Source organism: Chiloscyllium punctatum, chromosome 20 (assembly GCF_047496795.1).
Source record: "Chiloscyllium punctatum isolate Juve2018m chromosome 20, sChiPun1.3, whole genome shotgun sequence".
Classification (NCBI taxonomy): Eukaryota; Metazoa; Chordata; class Chondrichthyes; order Orectolobiformes; family Hemiscylliidae; genus Chiloscyllium; species Chiloscyllium punctatum.
In genome coordinates, this window is record NC_092758.1 from 31,898,001 (window position 1) to 31,921,811 (window position 23,811).

The 23,811-nt window shown below is 41.8% G+C and overlaps 1 protein-coding gene across 16 annotated transcripts in view; it reads left to right on the forward strand.

The window, feature by feature from the left end:
* Nucleotides 1-23,811, forward strand: part of LOC140492006 (rap guanine nucleotide exchange factor 6-like) — a 391,645-nt gene that overhangs the window by 172,459 nt on the left and 195,375 nt on the right. The window contains exon 1 of one of the 16 annotated variants that reach the window (XM_072590608.1): nt 1,477-1,900. The exons of the other annotated variants lie outside the window; for them this stretch is intronic. Coding sequence (XP_072446709.1) covers nt 1,847-1,900 — 54 coding nt within the window. The 5' untranslated portion in view covers nt 1,477-1,846. Of the gene's footprint in view, nt 1-1,476; nt 1,901-23,811 lie in introns of those variants that run through there. 16 annotated transcript variants of the gene reach the window in all.

Here is a 23,811-nt window from a genome sequence, read left to right on the forward strand (position 1 = left end):
GAATGGTACTGTATGAAAGTTAGATAGAACTTTTGGTGTGGGGATTTTAAACTGAAAATGGAATCAATCTCAATTCTACGTGTATTTATATTTTACTTGAATAAAAATGCATCTGTTTAAGAATAAAGGTCAGAGTTGAAAAGATGTGAAATATTAGTCCAATGTTCAGCTCTCCTTTTTGATGATACCGTAGTAGACTTTGGAAGCAGTACAGCATACATAATCTCATAGGTAAATACTCCAGAGGGCTGCATTTGCTGAAGTTTGATTGGTGAATAAAGGAAAGGGATGATGTCATTCCACTTGAGGGCAACTGACAGGAAATAAAATTTAGTTACCATATTTACACAGGCTTAATAATGAGATCTGAAACCAATCGCACAAAAAAAAATTGATGGACAGATTTACATAAAATTCACAATGATGTATATCATGTTTTTAATTTGTTTACTTAGGCTAGTATGACAGAATTTCGATGCCATTTCCAGAGATGGAGCCAGTCTTCTGATAGATATTTTCCTCCCTGATATATATGTAAAGTATAATTAGCTAATTGTAAAGCTGAATGGGTCTCACCACAAAGAATTATATATTGGCAAACATTTGGTTGCAGCATTTTTATCTAGTTATTAACACAGTGCGAAACCAGGATAAAGGAAGGACAAGCTACTTGGCAAATTTACCAGAAAACGATTCCAGGGAAATGTTCATATTCTGTAAAAATGTTAACCTAATTAATTATACAATACTGTGTTTAGATGCTTGAATTTAAAGGAAGAATGTGACTGGTTCTCTCTACGAGCAGTGCTGTACTATCTGGCTAGTGTATTAATAGTTTGCATGATACTAATTAAGCTTGATTTTTTTTGTATTTTTTACAAATAACTTTTAAGTCTAAACACATGCATTTATGTGCATAACAGCTACAAGCTTTGCAATCTAGGATCCAGATTTTAGGTTTATTTTTACGTAGCACAATACTAAATGTTTGTTAACTGCTTCTCTAGTGTTAAGTAATAATCAAAACTTTAAATGGAAGGATAATTTTGCATGGCAGTATTTAATGGCTGCTGTAAACCCTCCTCTGTCTTCAGTACTGTTTTCAATACATTCTTCCAAATTTTTTATATTAAAACAATTTATTTCCTGTTCATTTATTTGCAGGCTGCTAATTTCATTTGAGGTATGGGGATATTTTTGGTGGTGGCTTTTTTTTTGGAGGCTAATGCACTGTATATGTTTTTTGTAGCTTATATCCTCAGAATTGATTCGATAACCATTGTTTCTGCAGCTTCAGATAGCTGAGCTGATTGATCTGCTGCAGTTTCCAATGAGGTCTCTTGGAAATGATGTCATTGCTGTAGCTGGATTCTCCTCCCACCCTTTTCTTTCTCTTCTGTTATTAGATATTTCATCTCGCTGTGGAGCATCCAATCAATAGCTACTTTTCCTGAGGGACCAGCTGAGGAAACAAGCAAAGACAGTCAGTAGGAAATGGTTCTGTATCATGTCATTTAATCCTAGCTGCAGCTTCTCAGCATTCAGTTTGCAATACGGAATATAGAAGTTCTCGTTGGAAAACTGGGGTTGGATTAATTGTGACATTTTGCTGCTGCACTAGGATACTGAGAAACACCGTAGTAGCTTGCGCATCCTCCAGTGGTGTTCTGCAGTATCCCTGGACTGGCAGGTTTATTAAGTCAGCGTGGGGTTTTCAGCTACCTCAACTGCAATGGGCATACATTTCCTGAAGTGACTTCGAGCCTACCCGGTTTCAAAAGCTGTTTCTGTTCTGTCCTCTCTCCCTTCCGTTCACAGAAGGAAACTTTCTTTCTTAAACCAGGAAATGGCTTTCCTTGTGCGTTGCTATGCCAACTGTTTGCAGCCTTGGTCCTCTAAAGTAAGCACAATTGTTTGTTTACCATTCTGAATGCTGCATTTGCAGACAAGTTACTTTTTGAATTTAATGTCTTATACTATGCCTGTGAAATGTCCGATTATCTGCGAGAGCTGTAATCCGATTTGAATGTTACAGTTGGATTAGAATTAGAGTAATTACTGAAATGCAGTTAACAAAGCTGAAAGGAGGCCAGTCGTGGTGATCCTACCAGTTGCGAATAGCCTTAGGCCAGACATATGTCCATGTCTGTATATATCCTTTTTGGTTTTTCATTTTTTTAAAGCTAATTCCATAAGAAGAATGAGAATCCTGCTGAAGAAGTTGCTGTACAGACCCTTGTAACTGTGATTACCATTTTTTGTTCGCCTTCTTATTTCCTGAACCTCCACCTCTGTTGCCTCAGTAAATTAGATATTTAGTTAATTTCAAATGCTGCAGAGAGAATTACTATAGTTTAACTTCATACAAGTTCCTGAGTTTCATTGTTGATTGCCTTGATTTTGGATCAGACTTTGCCCTTGATGGTTTCAAGTCAGTTAGTTACTGATCACTTATGTGGATCTTTGCTTTGCATCTTGATTTGTCTCATAACACAAAATTGAAGTGGAGTGTGCTAAACTTAGCTATTGATTTTATTTTGTTAAGAAAACATTAGGATTTGTTTAATATGATTGTAATACATCAAGAATATAGTAAATACCATGGAGAAATGAAATTCTTTTGTTAATTTGTCATTACATTTATGGTATTAAAGTGCATTCTGTACTACTTCGTCTTTTGGGAGCTCCTTAATCCTTATTCCTTTAACATTCCCTTCTTTCCCACCAAATCAGTTTGTTACCTATATTGGGCCATGCGTGTTTTGCTGTTCTATCTATTGGCTCAGCACATTAGAAACCTAAATAACATGCGTTTTTAAATTTTAATTATTGATTGGGAATGCCATGTTTTGAAGTTAATGATATGTCTGTGCTATCCACAAGTGGCTGAATTGCTTTTGTGGTTTGCTGACAATGCTTCTATGCACTTTTGTGCTTTTTCTTTTGCACTGTATCTAGAGAACATGCAGAGTTAGAAATCATTCTTCCTAAGGCATGCCAGGCTATGTACAATACAACAAGGACTGCAAATGAAAGACAAACTCCCTGAGTGTACTCATTGAAAATTAGTGTCAAAGTGTATTTAGAGATTTGTTAAGACATCCAGCCCTCATTAAGGAAGACATTAGATGAGGAAGAGATTGCTCGTGTCTACTTCAGTTAATCCTCTTATAACTTGTTTAATATCTACTGGGCAAACTCATTAAGTATTTCAAAAAGCTGAATCGAGTGAATCTGTAAAGGTGGCCAGTAGTGTGAATGTATTCCCAGTAGTTAAAGTTTGTGTATTCTTTTGGTTAGGTATGCTATAATTCCAAATGTGTTAAGAGTGCACCAGTAGTGAAAATTGTTATACACAGTTGTTAAGATATAGAAGATGAGAAAATTATTTTCTTGGGTTGCACTCATGTACTTTGTTTCCTTCTATCTACCCCACATAATTTTTGTTGTTGCTTGTGTGGGATTGTAGATACTTTATTCTTATTTACTAGTTTAACTTATTGCCATTGCCAATACACTAAGTTTTATATTTAATGATTGATATTACCTTTAGTGCTAGTGACTCAGGGGCTGTCTACAAGTGATGCAAAGCTGCATTACTTTTGAGATTTGTAGCTTGAAAAAAGATCGAAGAAGCACTGCTGATGTGTAAAAGTAGCTTACATGTTTTGAAACATGTGATGTGATGTGATGTGATAAAAAATTCCATTGGAATTTGGGTGCACAACAGAAATTACAATCCCAAATTAAATTGTAAGATTCATCTATTTTGTACGTAAGCAGCAGTTTTATATCTGTGCATCCATCTTGTTTGCGTATCCCTCTATCTCCCTTTTCTGTAACCACCAGTTGATATTGTCCTAACTATTGACCTTGTCTATGCTAAAATCACTAGCTCTGTTAGCTCAATTTAGAGCCTCAACTGTTTGTATACAACTTGCCCTGTTCTGTTTTAAATGTCTTTAAAATTTAGGCTTTTATACATAGTGCACTCAGAATACTTTATTTTCTTCCATGGAGTGTAGTATGAATCAACCACATTACTTTGGGTTTTGAATAACATGTAGATTTGACCAATTAAGAATAGCAGATTATTTTTCCAAAATGATATGAGTGAACCGAATGGGTTTTGTTTTTACAAACTGACAGGTTCGTTGTCATGATTACTGCGATTAATTTTGAACTCCAGATTTCATAAATTAAACTTAAATTACACCAGCTATTGTGGTGAGATTTGAACACAGGTTGATCGAGAATTTGCCTGGGGTTCTGAATCAGTAGTTGAGTGATATTATCACTCTGTCATTATCTCCTTGATTCTGTATTGTATCCATGTCTTTGATCATGAAGTTAAACAGGTCAATCAAATAGCTCACATTATTTCCTCTGCTACAACAAAAGCATCTCAAATTTTCAAATCTCAACTCACATTTATGTTCTCTCGTCTCAAGCTACAGCCTGGAAAATCTACATTGCATTATTTTGCCTCATCTGTACCATGGAGCACAAGCCTGCCTATGCCGTCAACTATATTGATGCTAATTGTATTTGTTGTTTGCCCTAATAGAAATGGTTTGCCTGGTGAAGGCATTCTCTCAATGTCAATAAATTGGAATTTGCAAGTCAGATGGTGCGTGAATCTGAGGCAGTGGTAACATATCATAGGGTACAGAGCACAGAGATAGTCAATTCTGCAATAACATGTGTTTCTTCAAAGCGAATTGGCTTTAACACGATTGAAGAATTTAGACAGTTATTTGTCAAACATGAACTTTCCTTACCTATATTGTCTATAACGCAATTCTGGCTCCATTAGTTTAAATGGTGCGGCTATTGCACAGTTTTGTTATAACAAGATCGGATGAAACCGGAACTATTTTGTTATGTCAGAACCAACTGTGGATCATTCTACCTAACCAGTCTGTACCAGTATTTCTACTTTTCCTGAACCTTTCCATCTTTCCTTATCCAAATCTATCTTTGTAACTATTTCACTCCAATACCTCAAGTTCCACAATTTCCAGTTTTCTGGACCTAGCTGCCGCTGCCTCTGTGAATGTGCAATCATTCTCTACGTCTGTTCCTCCATCAGGATGGCCTGAAGAGTTTATGCATTTTTCCTTGAAAAGAGGCCTACGCAGTCCAAATCCACTTCCAACCTCCTTTGCTTCACTGGGGATTTTCTCATTTTGAACAACTTCTCCATTAACTCTTCTCATTTTCTCTAAGTCAAAGGTGTGACCATGGGTATCCACATAGGTCCATTCTATGCCTTTGTTGGATATGTGGAATTTGCCTTTTTCCAGTCCTACCCAAGTCCCCACCAACAACCCTTTTTCTGAATCATCAACAATGGCTTCAGTGCTGTTTCCTAATGTGTTTCTTGTGTGGAATTAGAAAAATTAATAAGTTTCACATCCAATTTCTATCCTTCTCTCACTTCCAGCTGGCCCATTTCTGACTCTTCCCTTCTCTTCCTTGACTTCTTCATTTCTATTTCTGAGGAGTTACTGTCCACCATCGTCCATTATAAGCCTTGGTTACCTTGAATACACGGCCTCACACACCATTTCTTGGCAATTGTTCTCCTAGTTTCTCAGTTTCCCTTGCATCTGTTCTGATGATACCACCTTGCACCGAGCTGTCTTCGACATGACCTACTTTTTCCTCAACTGAAGATCTCCTACTTGCCCCAGTATGGTTGACTAGGTCTTCTGGCTATCTCCTGTACTTCTGTCCTCCTTTTCAAAACAACCATAGAATTTTCCATGTCCTTACTTGCCATCCCACGAATTTTTGCACTCGATCATTTCTGCTATCTCCACTAGAATGTATCCACTAAACACAACATCTGCTTCCTTCCGCTGTCAGAATTCTAGATGGACTGTTTCCTGTGTGACGTCCCAGTCTAATCCTCTATCACTCCTAACACTTTCTTAATGTCTATTGCACCTTCCTGTGCAATCACAGAAAGTGTAATACTTGCCCATTCAATATTTCCCTCCTTGCTATCTCTAACCACACCTTCTGGATTAAGTAGCATTTCACTTGTGCTAGTTTGTTCTATTTGGTGCACATGATGAAGTCTCCTGTTCATTGGCGCACCGAAATGCAGACTGAATGATCACTTTGCAGAACACCTCCAATCTGTAGGAATGACCTTGACGTAGTTGCTTGCCTTGTCAAAACCCTAACTTACTCTTGTACAGTGGCCCAGTGGCTAACACTGCTGCCTCTCAATGCCAGAGACCCGGGTTCAATTCCCGCCACGGGCAACTGTCTGTGTGGAGTTTGCACATTCTCCCCGTGTCTGCGTGGTTTCCTCCAGGTCTCTGGTTTCCTCCCACAGTCCAATGATGTGTGCAGATTAGGTGAATTTGCCATGCTAAATTGCCCGTAGTGTTAGGTGAAGGGGTAAATGTAGGGGAATGGGTCTGGGTGGATTGCTCTTCGGAGAGTCGGTGTGGACTTGTTGGGCTGAAGGGCCTGTTTCCACACTGTAAGTAATCTAATCTAATCTAATCTAATGTTTCTGTACTCTGCTTTCTACAATGTTCCATTAAAGCACAATGCAAGCTCAAGCAACACTTCATTTTCTGCTTAGACTCTTTACATCTTCAAGGTCTCATAGAGTCATAGAGATGTACAGCATGGAAATAGACCCTTTGGTCCAATCTGTCCATGCCGACCAGATATCCCAACCCAACCTAGTCCCACCTGCCAGCAGCTGGTCCTTGTCCCTCCAAATCCTTCCTATTCATATACCCATCCAAATGCCTCTTAAATGTTGCAATTGTACCAGCCTCCACCACTTCCTCTGGCAGCTCATTCCATACACGTACCACCCTCTGCATGAAAAAGTTGCCCCTTAGGTCTCTTTTATATCTTTTCCCTCTCACCCCAAACCTATGCCCTCTAGTTCTGGACTCCCCGACCCCAGGGAAAAGACTTTGTCTATTTATTCTATCCATGCCCCTCATAATTTTGTAAACCTCTATAAGGTCACCCTTCAGCCTCTGATGCTCCAGGGAAAACAGCCCCTCTCCCTGTAGCTCAAATCCTCCAACCCTGGCAACATCCTTGTAAATCTTTTCTGACCCCTTTCAAGTTTCACAACATCTTTCCAATAGGAAGGAGACCAGAATTGCACGCAGTATTCCAACAGTGGCCTAACCAATGTCCTGTACAGCCGCAACATGACCTCCCAACTTCTGTACTCAATACTCTGACCAGAAAGGAAAGCGTACCAAATACCTTCACTATCCTATCTACCTGCAACTCCACTTTCAAGGAGCTATGAACCTGCACTCCAAGGTCTCTTTTGTTCATCAACACTCCCTAGGACCCTACCATTAAATGTATAAGTCCTGCTAAGATTTGCTTTCCCAAAATGCAGCACCTCACATTTATCTGAATTAAACTCCATCTGCCACTTCTCAGCCCATTGGCCCATCTGGTCAAGATCTTGTTGTAATCTGAGGTAACCCTTTTCGCTGTCCACAACACCTCCAATTTTGGTGTCATCTTCAAACTTACTAACTGTACCTCTTATGCTCACATCCAAATCATTTATGTAAATTTAACAAGTAGAGGACCCAGCACCGATCCTTTTGGCACTCCACTGGTCACAGATTTCCAGTCTGAAAAACAACCTTCCACCACCACTCTGTCTTCTACCTTTGAGCCAGTTCTGTACCCAAATGGCTAGTTCTCCCTATATTCCGTGAGATCTAACCTTGCTAATCAGTCTCCCATGGGGAGCCTTGTTAAATGCCTTGTAAATGCCTTAATATAGATCACATCTACTGCTCTGCCCTCATCAATCTTCTTTGCTACCTCTTCAAAAAAACTCAATCAAGTTTGTGAGACATGATTTCCCACGCTCAAAGCCATGTTGACTATCCCTAATCAGTCCTTGCCTTTCCAAATACATGTGCATCCTGTCCCTCAGGATTCCCTCCAACAACTTGCCCACCACTGAGGTCAGGCTCACCGGTCTATAGTTCTCTGGCATGTCTTTACTGCCCTCCTTAAACAGTGGCACCACGTTTTCCAACCTCCAGTCTTCTGGCACCTCACCTGTGACTATTGATGATACAAATATCTCAGCATAGCACATAGAACAATACAGCGTAGAACAGGCCTTCACCTCTCGATGTTGCGCTGACCTTGAACTAATCTAAACTCATCCCCCTACATTATTCCATCATCCATGTGCTTATCCAAGGATTGTGTAAATCTCCATAATGTGGCTGAATTAAGTAATTTGGCAGGCAAGGCATTCCATGCCCTTACCACTCTTCGTAAAGAAATTGCCTCTGACATCTGTCTTACATCTATCACCCCTCAATTTGTAGTTATGCCCCTCGTAGAAGCTGACGTCATCATCCTAGGAAAAAGACTTTCACTTGTCCACGCTATCTAATCATCTGATTATCTTGTTTGTCTCTATCAAATCCCCTCTTAGCTGCCTTCTTTCCAGAGAACAGATCCAAGTCTCTCAGTCTTAAGACCTTCGCTCCAGTCCAGTCAACATCCTGATAAATCTCCTCTGCACCTTTTCCAATGCTTCTGTATCTTGTAATGGGATGCCCAGAACTGTACACAATATTCCAAGTGCGGCCATACTAGCGTTTCGTATAGTTGCAGCATGATATTACGGCTCTGAAGCTCAATCCCTCTACCAATAAAACCTAGCACACCATATGTCGTCTTAACAGCACTATCCACCTGGGTGGCAACCTTCAGGGATCTATGTACATGGACTCCAAGATTCACACTATCAAGAATCTTTCCGTTGACCCAGTATTCTGTCTTCCTGTTATTCTTCCCAAAGTGAATCACCTCACATTTAGCTACATTCAACTCCATTTGCCACTTCTCAGCCCAATTCTGCAGTTTATCCAAGTCCCCCTGCAACCTGTAACATTCTTCCACACTGTTCACTACTCCACCAACTTTAGTGTCAACTGCAAACTTACTAACCCATCCACCTATGTCCACGTCTAAGTCATTTATAAAAATGACAATCAGCGTTGGTCACAAAACAGATCTCTGTGGCACACCACTAGTAACCAGACTCCAGGCTGAATATTTTCTATCAAGCACCACTCACTGCCTTCTTTCAGAAAGCCAGTTTCTAATCCAAACAGCTAAATCACCCCCAATCCCATGCCTCTGCATTTTCTCCAACAGGCTACGACATGGAACCTTATCAAAGGCTTTACTGATGTACGTGTACACCACGTTAACTGCCATAACCTCATCCACAAGCTTGGTCACCTTCTCAAAAAACTCAGTAAGGTTGGTGAGACATGACCTGCCTTTGACAAAACCATTTTGACTATCTGAAATCAAATTGTTGCTTGCTAGCTGATTATAAATCCTATTTCTTATAATCCTTTCCAAAAGTTTCCCTACAACAGACATAAGGCTCACTGGTCTATAATTACCTGAGTCATCTCTACTGCCCTTCTTGAACAAGGGTATAACATCTGCACGCCTCCACTCCTCTGGTACTAAACCTGTAGACAGTGATGACTCAAGACCAAAGCCGCTGTAATCTCCTCCCTTGCTTCCCAGAGAATCCTCAAATAAATCCTATCCAGCCCATGGGACTTGTCTACTTTCACTCCTTCTAGAATCGATAGCACCTCCTCCTTACTAACCCGATCATTTCTAGTCTAATATTTCGTATCTCATTCTTCTCCTGTGCAATATTGTCCTTTTCCTGAGTGAAGACCGATGAGAAATATTCGTTAACACCTCTCTGATCTCCACAGGGTCCACACACAATTTCCCAATTCTGTCTTTGGCCCTATTCCTACCTTAGTCATCCTTTTATTCCTCACATACCTATAGAAAGCTTTCGTATTCTCCTTTATTCTATCTTCTAAAGACTGTTCATGTCCTCTCTTTGCTCCTCTTAACTCTCTCTTTAAATCCTTCCTAGCTAATCTGTAACTCTCCATCACCTTATCCGAACCATCTCGTCTCATTGTCATATAAGTCTTCTCCTCCTGCTTAACAAGAGATGCAATTTCTGTAGTAAACCACAATTCCCTTATCTTATCACTTCCTCCCTGCCTGACCATGACATTCAATCAAGGACATGCAATATCTGTTCCTTAGACCAGCTCCACATTGCAATTGTCCCCATCCCCTGCATTTTGCTACCCCATTCTATACATTCTAAGTCTTGCCTAATCACATTATAATTGCCCTTGCCCCATCGACAATTCTTGTCCTGTGGCATGTTCCTATCCCTTTCCATCGATAAACTAAACGTAACTGAATTATGGTCACTCTCCAAAATGCTCCCCTACCACTAAATCAAACACCTGGCCTGGTTCATTACCAAGCACCAGATCCAGTGTGGCCTCCGCTCTTGTCGGCTCTTCGACATAGTGTCAGAAAACCCTACTGCACATATTGGACAAAAACCGATCCATACAACGTACTAGAGTTAGAGCATTTTTAGTCAATGTTGGGGAAGTTACAGTCACCCATAATGAATCAAACTGATTCTATTTCCAATGTAGGAATTTATAAAGTATTACATGGATTGACTGCCAGCAGATTGTGAGTTTTTTTGAACAAAATCGAATGTATCTGCAAATATTCTGCCAATACAAATTCACCCCATAGACCTGTGTGTGCGCGCGTGCATGAGAGAGTGTGCGTAAGTGTGTGTGCCTGAGAGAGAGCGCATGTGTATGAGAGAGGTATGGATAAAATTGAAGGATTGCATTTTGCTAAAGCAAGGAAGGGCAGGACTTGTACAGTTAATGATAGGGCCCTGGTTGTGTTGTAAAAGAGTGTCACGGGGTTTCCAGGGACTCGGAGATGTCATACCTTGAACAATTTTAGATTAAATCTTTCATCTTTTAGAATGGGTTTCTGTTCTTTGGTATGTTAATCCCAGAACTCCTTTTAAATATCAAATCTCAAGAATGTAATTTAAATGCAGAGCTTTTCCTTCATTGTGTGAAAAGGTTGTCCCTGAGGGTCTTGGTATATCTTTTTCCCCTCACCCAAAACATATGCCGTCTAGTTTTGGAGTCACCCCACCCACCCACCCACCTTAAATAAAAATTGAATTTGCTTCCTCCCCTCATCCCTCTCCCTCCCAGGATGGAGTTGCCCAGAGGGAGGCAGTTTCACTTAAACTTGACAGGGACACTTCCGCATTGTGACGCTATCAGTGGAGCAAGACCCAAAATATGCTGCTGGACTGCGCTCTCTCCGTGTGGCCAGCGGCCACTGGCCCGCACTGCCCTGTACAGTTTCCAAAAATTCTTTACCTTCAAAGAATCCCCACAGTGTGAAGCAATGCCATTCGGCCTAACAAGTCCACACTGACCTTCCGAAGGGTAACCCACCCACACCCATTCCCCTACCCCTCTACATTTCTACATTTACCCCTGACTAATACACCTAACCTGCATATTCCTATGCACTATGGGTAATTTAGCATGGCCAATCCACCCTAACCTGCACAACACTTGACCCTATGTGAACTGGAGCCTCTACAAGTGGAAGCAGCATGTGAAGCCTTTCTCAAACTGAAAGCTGGTGAATGACCACTCCTGCGTGTGGACCCACTGGTGGCTCAGCTGCTTAACCGAGCAAATGAACCCCTTCCCGCACTCGGGACACCTGAAGGCCCCCTGCCCCTCGCCAGAGTGGAGCTGCTTGTGTCTTCGCAGGTGGCTCACTTGACTGAACCCCTCCCTACATTCTGAGCAGGTGAACGGCCTCTACTCTGTATGGACCCGCTGATGCATCAGCGGGGAGGAGGAAACACTAAAGGCCTTCCTACACGCTGGGCAGCTGAAGGGCCTCACCCCTGTGCTGGTAGGTCAGCAGGTTGGAGGCCTGGGTAAAGCCCTTCCCACACTCGGCGCAGGTGAACGGCCTCTCCCCTGTTGGACCCGCTGGTGGGTCAGTCGGTTGGAGGCCTGGGTAAATCCCTTCCCGCATCCGGGGCTTCTGAAGGGCCTTTCTCCTGTGTGGATCTGCCGGTGGGTCAGCAGGGCAGAGGCCTGGTAAAAGCCCTTCCCACACTCTGGGCAGTGGAATGGCCGCTCCCTGGTGTGACTGCGCCGATGTGTCTCCAGGACAGATGGGGCACAGAAGCCCTTCCCGCAGTCGCCACACTTCCACGGTTTCGCAACAGGGCAGGATTCCTTGGGTCTCTCCATGGCCGAACCTTCAGCTGCACACAAACACGTGTCCAGCCCCTCTCTGCCGTGGGTTCCTCTTTCCAGGCCGTATAACTGTTTCAGGCTCCACACTCAGTGCATTGCAACGGTAGGGTCACTCATCCAGTACCACTGATGCTTAAAACGTACTCAAACAAGAACCAAAAAGCTTTGCTCCTTTTCACAGAACCACAGTCAAAAATTGTTGGCGTCCCGATGGATTGAGTGACTGCTTTGACGTCAATGTCTGACAATGGTGAATTATCTAACTTCAAAAACTGACAGCATTATACCTATTCTCCATTTTTTAGATTCTCTGCCCTCCCCAGTTTACTGTCACTCCTTCTAGCCTTGTCTTGTTTACTTCACTCTTAGTAGAGAGGACCCATTCTCCCCCTTTCACACCTTAATTTACACACGTTTTACATCTCCACTTCTGTTACACCATGATTAATAACCCCTAAATCTTTTGCACTGGCCTCTGCTGTCTTGCTCCTCTGCCTTTGTCAAAAGTATACACAAAAAAAGCTCCAAGCCTTTCAGTTCTGAAGAAGTTATGCCAGACTTGAAACCAACTCTGTTTCTCTGATGGCAGATTTTGTCAGACCTGCAGAGTTCCCTTCAAGTAATTGTCCCGCTCCCCTTTAATCTGATACTGTTTACCTGTTAACTTCTTCATACTCTTCAATGCAAAAGATTCTTCTAAATTCTCTAGTACTGATTATATTTTCTTTATGGTCACTCATTATGCTCTTCCCCACGAAAGAAATTATTCTCTGATATCTACCATATCAAAACCATCTAGACTAGTATGCTGTTCTTTTCCTAATATTCATACATATATACTTGCACATTTCTGGTATCCTCTTCCAAGCCCTCTTCAGTGCCTTACTTTTGTAAAATAAATTCATTCACAGAATGAGGGCACTGCTGGCTCTGTCAACACGTATTGGCCATCCCTAGTTGCCCAGAGGACAGTTAATAATCAACTGACTCTGGAGTCATTTTCCCTCAAGGACATTAGTGAACCAGATGGGTTTTTAACAACAATTGACTGTATATTTGTGGTCATTTTAGACACTTAATATCAGATTTTTATTGATTTCAAATTTCACTTTCTGCCGTGGCAGAATTCGAACTGACGTTACCAAAACTTGGTCTTTGGATTAAAGGTGCAAAGATAATACCACTAGACCATCGCCTTTCCTCTTTACAAGATGGTGACTAGAATCACACGCAGTACTCCCAAGTGCAATCTAACCAAGATTTGACACCGGTTTAGCATTGTATATTTTCTTTTCAATTCTATTCCTCTAGAAATAAAATCTAATATTTTCTTCTCTTTTGTTTTAATAACCTGTGATACAGCCCTTTGTCCCTTTACTTTATCTAGACTTGCACTTTGTAAGTAATAAGTGGTCTTTTTTTTTAGATGTACTATCTAATGGGCGGCACGGTGGCACAGTGGTTAGCACTGCTGCCTCACAGCGCCGGAGACCCGGGTTCAATTCCCGCCTCAGGCGACTGACTGTGTGGAGTTTGCACGTTCTCCCCGTGTCTGCGTGGGTTTCCTCCGGGTGCTCCGGTTTCCTCCCACAGTCCAAAAGATGTGCAGGTCAGGTGAATTGGCCATGTTAAATTGCCCGTAGTGTTAGGTAAGGGGTAGATGTAGATGTAGATGTAGGGGTATGGGTGGGTACGCTTCGGCGGGGCGGTGTGGACCTGTTTCCACACTGTAAGTAATCTAATCTAATCTAATTTTTTTAAACACACTTTGCCAATTACTTGCCTATTCATTCATGGGATGCAGATGTTTATTGCCCAACCCAAGCTCCCCTTGAGAACAAGATGGTGATTTACCATCTTCAACTGCAACAGCCCATAATCTGTACATAAAGGAAGGAATTCTGGGATTTTGATCCAATAAAACTGAAGGAGCAAAAATATATTTCCAAGTCAGGATAGTGAAATGCTTGAAGTGGAAGTTGTAGTTGATTTTCCCAAGTATTTACTGCCCTCGTCCTTCGAGATAAAAGCAATCATGGAAATGGAAGGTGCTGTCTGAGGGAGCTTGCTGAATTTCTTGAAGAGTTTCCAAATTCCCTTCTGTAATTTGTTGCACTCCTCAATAGTGACAATCACCTCCAATTTGATGTTACCTGCAAATTCAGGGATTTTGATTCCAAAATGCAATTGTTTGATGCATATTATTAAATACCTTCTTTTGTATTCATTCATGGGACAGTATTTATTGCTCATACCTGTTGGGCCTTGAGAAGGTGATGGTGAGCTGCGTTCTTGAACTGTTGTCATCCACATGCTATAGATTGACCCACAATACTCTTCAGGAGGGAATTCCAGGATTTTGACCCAGCGACAGTGAAGAAATGATGATATATTTCCAAGTCAGGATGGTGAGTGGCTGGGAGGGGAACTTGCAGGTGGGGTTCCCATATATCTGTTGACCTTGTCCTTCTAAATGGAAGTTATCATGGGTTTGGGAGGTGCTGTCTAAAGAGGTTTGGTGAATTTCTGCAGCGCATCTTGTAGATGGTGCACACTTCTGCTACTGAATGCCGGTGGTGGAGAGATGCTTTTCCTATCATTTAAATGCTGCAAATGCACTCCATTTGAACCTCTGCGTTTAATTTAGTTTATTCCATGTATCCCTTTATATATTAATGCCAATATTCTGTTTCCCCTGCTTATCATTACATGTCTTCCTGGTAAACACTGAAGCAGAATAAATGTTGAATGTTCCTGCCATTTCTCAATTGTTATTTCCTATTCCTATCACCTTTTTTCCTTGAATTGCCTTTAAAATCTTGCTATTTTCTTTTATGTTCCATGGTGAGTTAATTTTATAATTTTTCTATGCCTTCATAATTGTTTTCTTTAATTTCTGTCATGGTGCCTAATCATGCAAACTTCTGCTATGTACTTCATGAATACCTTTTTCCAAATCCTCAGTTGTTCCTGATTGTCTTAATTCATCCATAGAATTTCACTTGTGTTTAATTGATTAACTTCTTTTAATGGAATGTGTTTCCCATGCTCTGTTGAACACTCTTTTAAATGTTTCCAATCATTATTCTGCATTGTTGTTTGGCAATCTGTTGCACCATTTATTCTCCCATGTTCCATTTTTAGATCCACAATCGGCTTTTGTTTTCACCAGTGTATTAGCTTGGCTGTCATTGTACTTAGCTTTTTCTTTATCATCATAAAGCTTGCTGTATTATGATCACTATTGTCTAGATGTTCCCAGTGTTTACTGTTGTTACCTGTCTGATGTCTTTTATTTATCCTCGACTTCTACGGTTATAGGTTATCCATTTTACGTACTTATTTTAATGTCTTGGAAACCTGTATCCCAAATTCTATGATTTAAGTATGATTGTTATTTTGCTTTCACAATGGATCTGTCATAATTGTATTCCATTCCACCTGCCGTTTTGCTTGTTCATCTATCTTCTCATTAGCCTCATTAGACATTTGTCCTCAGAATTATTTCTTTACAATGTTTTATATTTTAGTATCACTTAAGTAGTTGTGTTGTGCTGCCTCTAAGCTTTCACTCAAATTGTTGTCCTCAATGAACAGCAACAGTTTGAGAACAGAGTGAAACTGAATTGCTACTCTGTTCTAATCTGTACTGACAACTATCCTTAATTACTACTTTATGTCTTGCCATCTGGCTAGAAAATATTGTAAGCACTCAACAGATCAAACAACAACTGAGGAGCGAGGAAAGTAGGGTTAATGGTTCAAAGGTTTTCTGCAAGTTTGTATACATCACCTGAATTTCATGCATAACTGTCACCTCCATAAAAATAACATGTTGCAGGTTAGTTGAGTCTGATCTTTCTTTCTGAAATCTTCAAAAACTCTACATATTTCCCAACCACAGATTTTAAACTTTAAAAAAAATGTAATATTTCAGAAGTTAATCCAACAACAACAATTCTACTTGGAATATGGAATTCAATAATCAAGTTACAAAGGCAAATAGAAATAACATAATTAATGTTTTCAGATGTGGAGTATGTTTGATCAAAATTTGAAGTGAAAGTACTTTCTAAACAAGAAACCTTTCACACTCAATAATGTGGCATACATTAAACAATTATTATGTAATATATATTCTAAATCCAAATTTGGAACCCAAATTCTAGAATGAAGCAGGGAAAGGCTACTTTTCCAGTTCACGACCACCTTGTTATGTTGGGCCCCAACTCAAGTTTGCTTCACAGTATGAAATGAGTGTATATAGCTGTAAATAGTTTAAATACTCCCAGGTACAAGTCTAAAACTCAATATCATTCTTTCCTTTGTATATGAAGCACCCATAACACTCAATGGTAATTCTCATCTGTTAATGCATTCTGTGGAAAGACCCTGTTTTCACTGGAGAAATGAGCTTTATTTGGAAATGTACCATTTTTTTCTTGTCAAAGTAAGATCAAAGCACAATTGGTCATGCTTAAATTATTTATATTTACAGGAATAAACAAAAGGAAGCCATCTAAGCCTTTATAATTTAAGATTTATGTATTTGTTTCACCACACTGAAAATCTCATACAAAAATCAAACTAGAGCATCATGTTGCTATGGCAAAATTTGCTGTAGCTTTTCAAACTTTTGGTTTCAAGCTTCCATTTACTCAAAATTAGAGTGGACTAGGAAACTACAACTTGCAACTTAGTGACAGATAGACAGTGAAGTTGAGAAATGGAAAGGGTACATAACCCTTTCACAGGATAAAATGAGAAAAGAAACTTCTGAAGATGCATAGGTGATAACATTGTTATAAATAAAGCTCACATTTGTAAATGTATTACTTCTTCGCATCCTCACCTGTCCGTTGCCTACTTCAATTGCTTTTCACCATAATAAAAGTAACTCAGATTTTTATTTTTGTATTTTCCTTTATATGAGCAAAAGTTAAAATGGTAAAATACAAAGGTTTTAAATTAACCTGCACAATTTATTAAGTTGTTAAGAAATAAAAGGCGTTAATGTATTCCCCCTTCACATCAACTGTCCTATTGATTGACATTGTAACTACAGTTTCAAGAATCAAGCTACACAGGCCATCGTTTTTAGTCCCTACCATGTTTGAACCCTGTTTAAGAGACCGACATCTTTCTCTAATTTCCAGCATAACATAGCATCATCTTATTGTTCATGACTGATGAATGACCATCTTGTTCAGCTCTTGACTGACTGACTGACCAGACTGACTGACCAGACTGACTGACCAGACTGACTGACCAGACTGACTGACCAGACTGACTGACCAGACTGACTGACCAGACTGACTGACCAGACTGACTGACCAGACTGACTGACCAGACTGACTGACCAGACTGACTGACCAGACTGACAGACAATCCCCTGTTTGGCTGTACTGAACCTGAAGGACCGATCGTGGCCTCCCGCCTGAATTGTAATGATAAAGCACCCTTCAACATTGACTGCCTTTAGCATCCAAATATGTCTCTAGACTAATTTTGGACAATGCCCTTGATTAATTGTGCCATTGCACCTGATTGACAACAGTTCCCCTTGGCTTGACTCAGAGCCACTCCTTCAGATGTTGAGGCAGCTGTTTGTTTGAAGCATATTCAGAGTCTTTGTTATGTAAGCTGCTGGCAACTGCTGCAGGTGTGAGATTGATGTAGCTTGGTGCCTGAAAATACTGTCTCCTTGACTTGACTGACTGCTGGTAACATGAAAAGCTTTGTGTCTGAGCATGATATCTGTATAATGCAGCAATGTATTAAAAAGCATCAAAGTAGTAGCAAGTTTTGAGAAGATTTCTAGTGCAGGTTGAGGTTCTGGATGTAGGTTTGCTTGCTGAGATAGAAGGTTTGTTTTCAGATGTTTCGTCACCATACTTGGTACTATCAGTGAGTCTCAGGATGAAGCACCAGTGGTATGGCCTGCTTTTTATTTAGAGTCATAAGGGTGTACAGCATGGAAACAGACCCTTTGGTCCAACTCGTCCATGCCAACCAGATATCCCAACCTAATCTAGTCCCACATGCCAGCACCCTGCCCATATCTCTCCAAACCCTTCCTCTCCATATACCCATCCAGGTGCCTTTTAAATGTTACAATTGTACTAGCCTTCAACACTTCCTCTGGCAGCTCATTCCACTGATGTATCACCCTCTGTGTGAAAGTGTTGCCCTTTAGGTCATTTTTATATCTTTCCCCTCTCACCCTAAAACTTATACCCTCTAGTTCTGGGCTCCCCCATCCCAGGAAAATGACTTTGTCTATTTATCCTATCCATGCCCCTCATGATTTTATAAACTTCTGTAAGCTCACCCCTCAGCACCACATTAGCAATCAGAACAGGAGAAGGGTATTAGACTCCTACTGTTTATCAATGAAGTGGTGACTGGTCTGTATCCTGACTCTGAATGCCCTTGCCTAATAAAATAAAGAAAAAAACCTCAATCTTAAATTTAAACTGATCAAATCGAATCTTCTGAGGCAGCTAAGAGGAATGAAGAAAGGGCTCTCCTGACCCCCTTCGAGGCATGACTGCTAGCAGAAAACCTCTTACTGTCTCTCTAACACCAATACTGCCTTCCAAACTCCTAAACACACACAGTCCCTACAGTGTGGAAGCAGGTCACTCAGCCCATTGAATCTACACCGACCTTGTGAAAATCAGCCCAACCAAGTACTCTATCCCTGTAACCCTGCATTTCCAATGGCCAATCGCACCCTAACCTGGACATCACTGGGCAATCCAGCATGGCCAATCCACCCCGACCCCCACACCCCTGGACTACACGGGGTGGCACGGTGGCTCAGTGGTTAGCACTGCTGTCTCATAGCATCTCAACTTTGGATACTGGGTCTGGGTGGGTTACGCTGCAGGGGTTCTACGCTGTAGGGATTCTAATATGCAAACTCCACACAGCCTGAGGCTGAAATCAAACCTGGGCCCTTGGCTCTGCAAGGCAGCAGTACTAACCACCGAGCCGCCACACGTTGTATTTTCAGGGTTCTAGCTAGGTGTGCAAACATCATTCACAAGTATTATCTTTGGACCACACCAACCATTTCATAACAAGGATCAAGTTAAAAATCACACAACACTGTGGGAGTGTGACTTTGTTCGTCAAGGTCAGTATTACAGTTGCAGAAAGGATGTTTGAGGATTCATCTACTGAGGTTGTATGGGCTGAGATTAGAAACCGGAAAGGAGAGGTTACCTTGTTGGGGGTTTTCTATCGGCCTCTAAATAGTTCCAAGATGTAGCGGATAGGATAGCAAAGATGTTCCTCGATAGGAGCGAGAATGACAGGGTAGTTGTTATGGGCACTTTAATTTTCCAAATATTGACTGGGAATACTATAGTTCAAATGCTTTAGATGGGTCAGTTTTTGTCCAGTATGTGCAGGAGGTATGTAGACAGGCCAACAAGGGGTGAGGCCACACTAGATTTGGTACTGTAATGAACCTGGCCAGGTGTTAGTTTTGGAGGACACTTTGGTGATAATGACAACAATTCGGTTATGTTTACTTTAGTGATGGAAAGGGATAGAGATATACCGCAGGTCAGGAATTATAGCTGGAGGAAAGGCAACTAAGCAGGATTTAGAATGCATTCGATGGGGAAGTAAATTGTAGGGGATGGGAACAATTGAAATGTGGAGTTGTGTTTAGGTTTCCTTGGGTCAGTGAGGTCATTTCCTGTTCTTTTTCTCAGGGTGTGGTAAATGGGATCCAAGTCAAAGTGTTTGTTGATCAGAATTCCAGTTGGAATGCCATGCTTCTAGGAATTGTGGCACATGTCTCTGTTTGGCTTGTCCTGGAATGGATGTGTTGTCCCAGTCAAAGTGGTGTCCTTCCTCATCTATATGTAAAGATACTAGTGAGAGTGGGTCATATCTTTTTGTGGCTAGTTTATGTTCATGTATCCTTGTGGCTAGTTTTCTGACTGTTTGTCCAATATAGTGTTTGTTACAGTTCTTGCAAGGTATTCAAAGTTTGGTAGAAGATTTGTAGCTCGAGTGCTCGTTGTTGTGGTTCTGTTCGCCGAGCTGGGAATTTGTCTTGCAAACGTTTCGTCCCCTGTCTAGGTGACATCGTCCGTGCTTGGGAGCCTCCTGTGAAGCGCTTCTGTGCTTTTTTTCTCCGGTTGTCGGTTGCCATGGCACTCATCCACAGACTCTATCAACAAACACATCGACCTGGACCCAATATACCGGCCACTGCAGTGGACAGCTCGAACTGACAACCGGAAGCGGCAGAGACAGGCCACTATAAATACCGGAGATAACAGCACAGAAGCGCTTCACAGGAGGCTCCCAAGCACTGACGATGTCACCTAGACAGGGGACGAAACGTTTGCAAGACAAATTCCCAGCTCGGCGAACAGAACCACAACATCTTGCAAGGTATTTTGTAAATGACATTAATTTATAGGGTCTTTCAAGTTCATTAGCTGCTGTTTTAGTATGTTGGTGGGTTTGTGAGCTACCAAGATGCCAAGAGGTCTGAGTAATCTGGCACTCATTTCTGCGATGTCTTTGATGTAGGGGAGAGTGGCTAGGGTTTCTGGACACATTTTGTCTGCTTGTTTGGGTTTGTCACTGAGAAATCAGCAGACTGTGCTCATTGGGTACCTGTTCTTTTTGAATACACTGTACAGGTGATTTTCCTCTGCTTTGCATAGTTCCTCTGTGCTGCAGTGTGTGGTGGCTCGTTGAAATCATGTTCTAATGCAGCTTCACTAAAATTTGTGGATGTTGGGATGATTGCTTTTGTAGTTCAGTATTTGATCAGTATGTGTTGTTTTCCTGTAGACGCTGGTTTGAAGTTCCCCATTGGCTGTTTGCTCTACTGTGACATCTAGGTATGGCATTTTGTTGTCGTTTTCCTCCTCATCAGTGAATTTTATGCCAGGAAGGGTATTATTGATGGTCTTGAGGGTTTCCTGCAAGAAAATGAACCTTCCAGCTCAGCAAACAAACCCACATCCAAAGCATCTAAGTGGTTGTAGAGCGAGTAAGCATTAAGATGACAAGCAAATAGCCCTGAGTTGCACCCAGTCCATTGTATGAGACAGCTGGCTATCCCTGCATGCAAAAGGTTTGACATTAGCATTGCAATGTAAGGTGCTTGTGAATGCCAAACATGGCATTGAAGTGTTGAATGTTTTCCAGGTAAATCCAAATTGTGCTATGTTGGTGTGGTTTGACTGTTGTGCGTCCACTGCCAACCCCTGTGGAGGGAAGGTACAGTCATTGTTCATGGAGCACCCTCTGAAATTTTGAGGGTTGTCAGGTACCCACTCTGACTTTCATGTCAGGAATTGTCATCGTCCAATTTCTCTCCGCTATGTGGGACAATAAGACATTACAAATAAAAGAGACGACATTTGATTAATAGTGAGATGCAAATAGACTTCTTACCAATTACCAACAAGATTCTCTCTCCTTGTTCAAACCTTAGGTGGCAAAATCTCCCTAATGTTCCCAATCTCCTCATATTTTCTTAATTGACTTGATTGTCCACATCATTCTGGAGTTTGGGAGATTCAGCCAATTTGCCATCCAAATTCATGCCCATCTTGTGCCCAACACCTTTTAAGCTCTCCAAACAGTATTTTTACCTCTTAAATAGACTAAAGAGCATCAAAATTATACTCAGCTACGTATTGTGCATCTTTACTGTTTATTGTCCTCCAGCTTTGTAACTTGCGCACTTGTATAAATGTTTGTTATGCTGCTCCAAACAATCCAACTATTGTTGAAGCATTACTAAAACATGGCTTCTCTTCATGTGCCATTACTGTTAACTTCTACTCGTATACTATCCATTCTGGGTGAGCTACACTTCCCTCTGGTTAGCTGTTGGAGAATTCAAAGCTAATGTCTTCAGTTCTTGTTATGTGTTGTTGCTATTGATTTCATTCCACCTTCGCCAGTCCTGTCTCAGGATAAACCAGACAGCACTACTATGAATTGAGCTTCTCACTGCTATTGTTATCTTTTGCAAGGACTGTCTTCTGCCCTTTTGGCGCTTTTTTGTTTACCTTCACTCAAGCCTCCGGTTAAATCTATAATTTGTGTATTTATCAGTTTAAATTCTCGTATTCCAATGATATCCTGGCTGAATTCTCATTCTGTGCTCTAATTTTTAGCTCTTTCAAAACTCTGGTACCTCTATGCTATTTTGAACTTCTTTGCTTTGCCATAGACCCCAAGTGTACAAACTGCGTGGCTCTTAAAAATCCATTGTCTCCACCTTGTTATTTTTGTGTTTAAATCCCTGCATGGCCTTCTCTCCCATATCTCTTTAACCTCGTCCTGTAAATATACGGAACTGTGCATTCTGCTGACAACTTCTGAATTTCCCCATCCCTCGTCCGGTTAAAAAGCAGTGCTTTTTATTCTTGGTAAGGGACTGAGCTTTCAAAACATTACAATTATAGCATTAATGGTGTGACTACTGAACAAAAGTTCAGTACAAGTCTAACTGCTGATGCTGCACATTGATCAGGCTATTGATTTGCAGTGACTACATGGGACAGAATCAGTTTTTATTAGAGGCAATAAACCACACTTTCATGTATTTTTGGAACCACAGCCTAGCAACACTCTTTGTAACAACAGCCACGAAATCATTTGGTGATACAACAGCAAATTTTATTTTTAATTAAGAGATTTTAAGGTTTTTTTGGTTAGTGTTTTGCCAATCACATCACATTGCATGGTTTTTCGTTTTTAAATTAAAACTCAAACCATCGGCCTTTCATATTATAATAAGAAGTGGGATGGCATGTGATCTCAGTTGGAAGTACATATAAACATGGCAGATTGGAAAAATTCTTCCCTCTCCTCCCGTGCTCTCTGCGGTCGCTCTCTCTCTCTCTGCGTGCTCTCTCTCTCTCAGCGCGCACGCTCTCTCTCTCTTCCTCTCTCTCTCTCTCTCTCTCTCTCGGCGCGCTCTCTCTCTCTCTCTCTCTCTCTCTCTCGGCTCTCTCTCTCTCGGCGCTCTCTCTCCCGGCGTGCTCTCTCTCGACGCGCTCTCTCTCTCTGTGCGCGCGCTCTCTCTCTCTATTCTCTGCTCGCTCTCTGCGCTCTCTTCTCTCTGCGCGCTCCCTCTCTCTCTGCTAACTCTCTGCGCGCTCTCTCTCGCTCGTGCACGCTGTCCCTCTGTTCTCTGCTAACTCTCTGCACTCTCTCTGCCCGCTCCCGCCCTCTCTGCGCTCCTCTCCCGCGCTCTCTGCGCTCCTCTCCCGCGCTCTCTGCGCTCCTCTCCCGCGCTCCTCTGCGCTCCTCTCCCGCGCTCCTCTGCGCTCCTCTCCCGCGCTCCTCTGCGCTCCTCTCCCGCGCTCCTCTGCGCTCCTCTCCCGCGCTCCTCTGCGCTCCTCTCCCGCGCTCCTCTGCGCTCCTCTCCCGCGCTCCTCTGCGCTCCTCTCCCGCGCTCCTCTGCGCTCCTCTCCCGCGCTCCTCTGCGCTCCTCTCCCGCGCTCCTCTGCGCTCCTCTCCCGCGCTCCTCTGCGCTCCTCTCCCGCGCTCCTCTGCGCTCCTCTCCCGCGCTCCTCTGCGCTCCTCTCCCGCGCTCCTCTGCGCT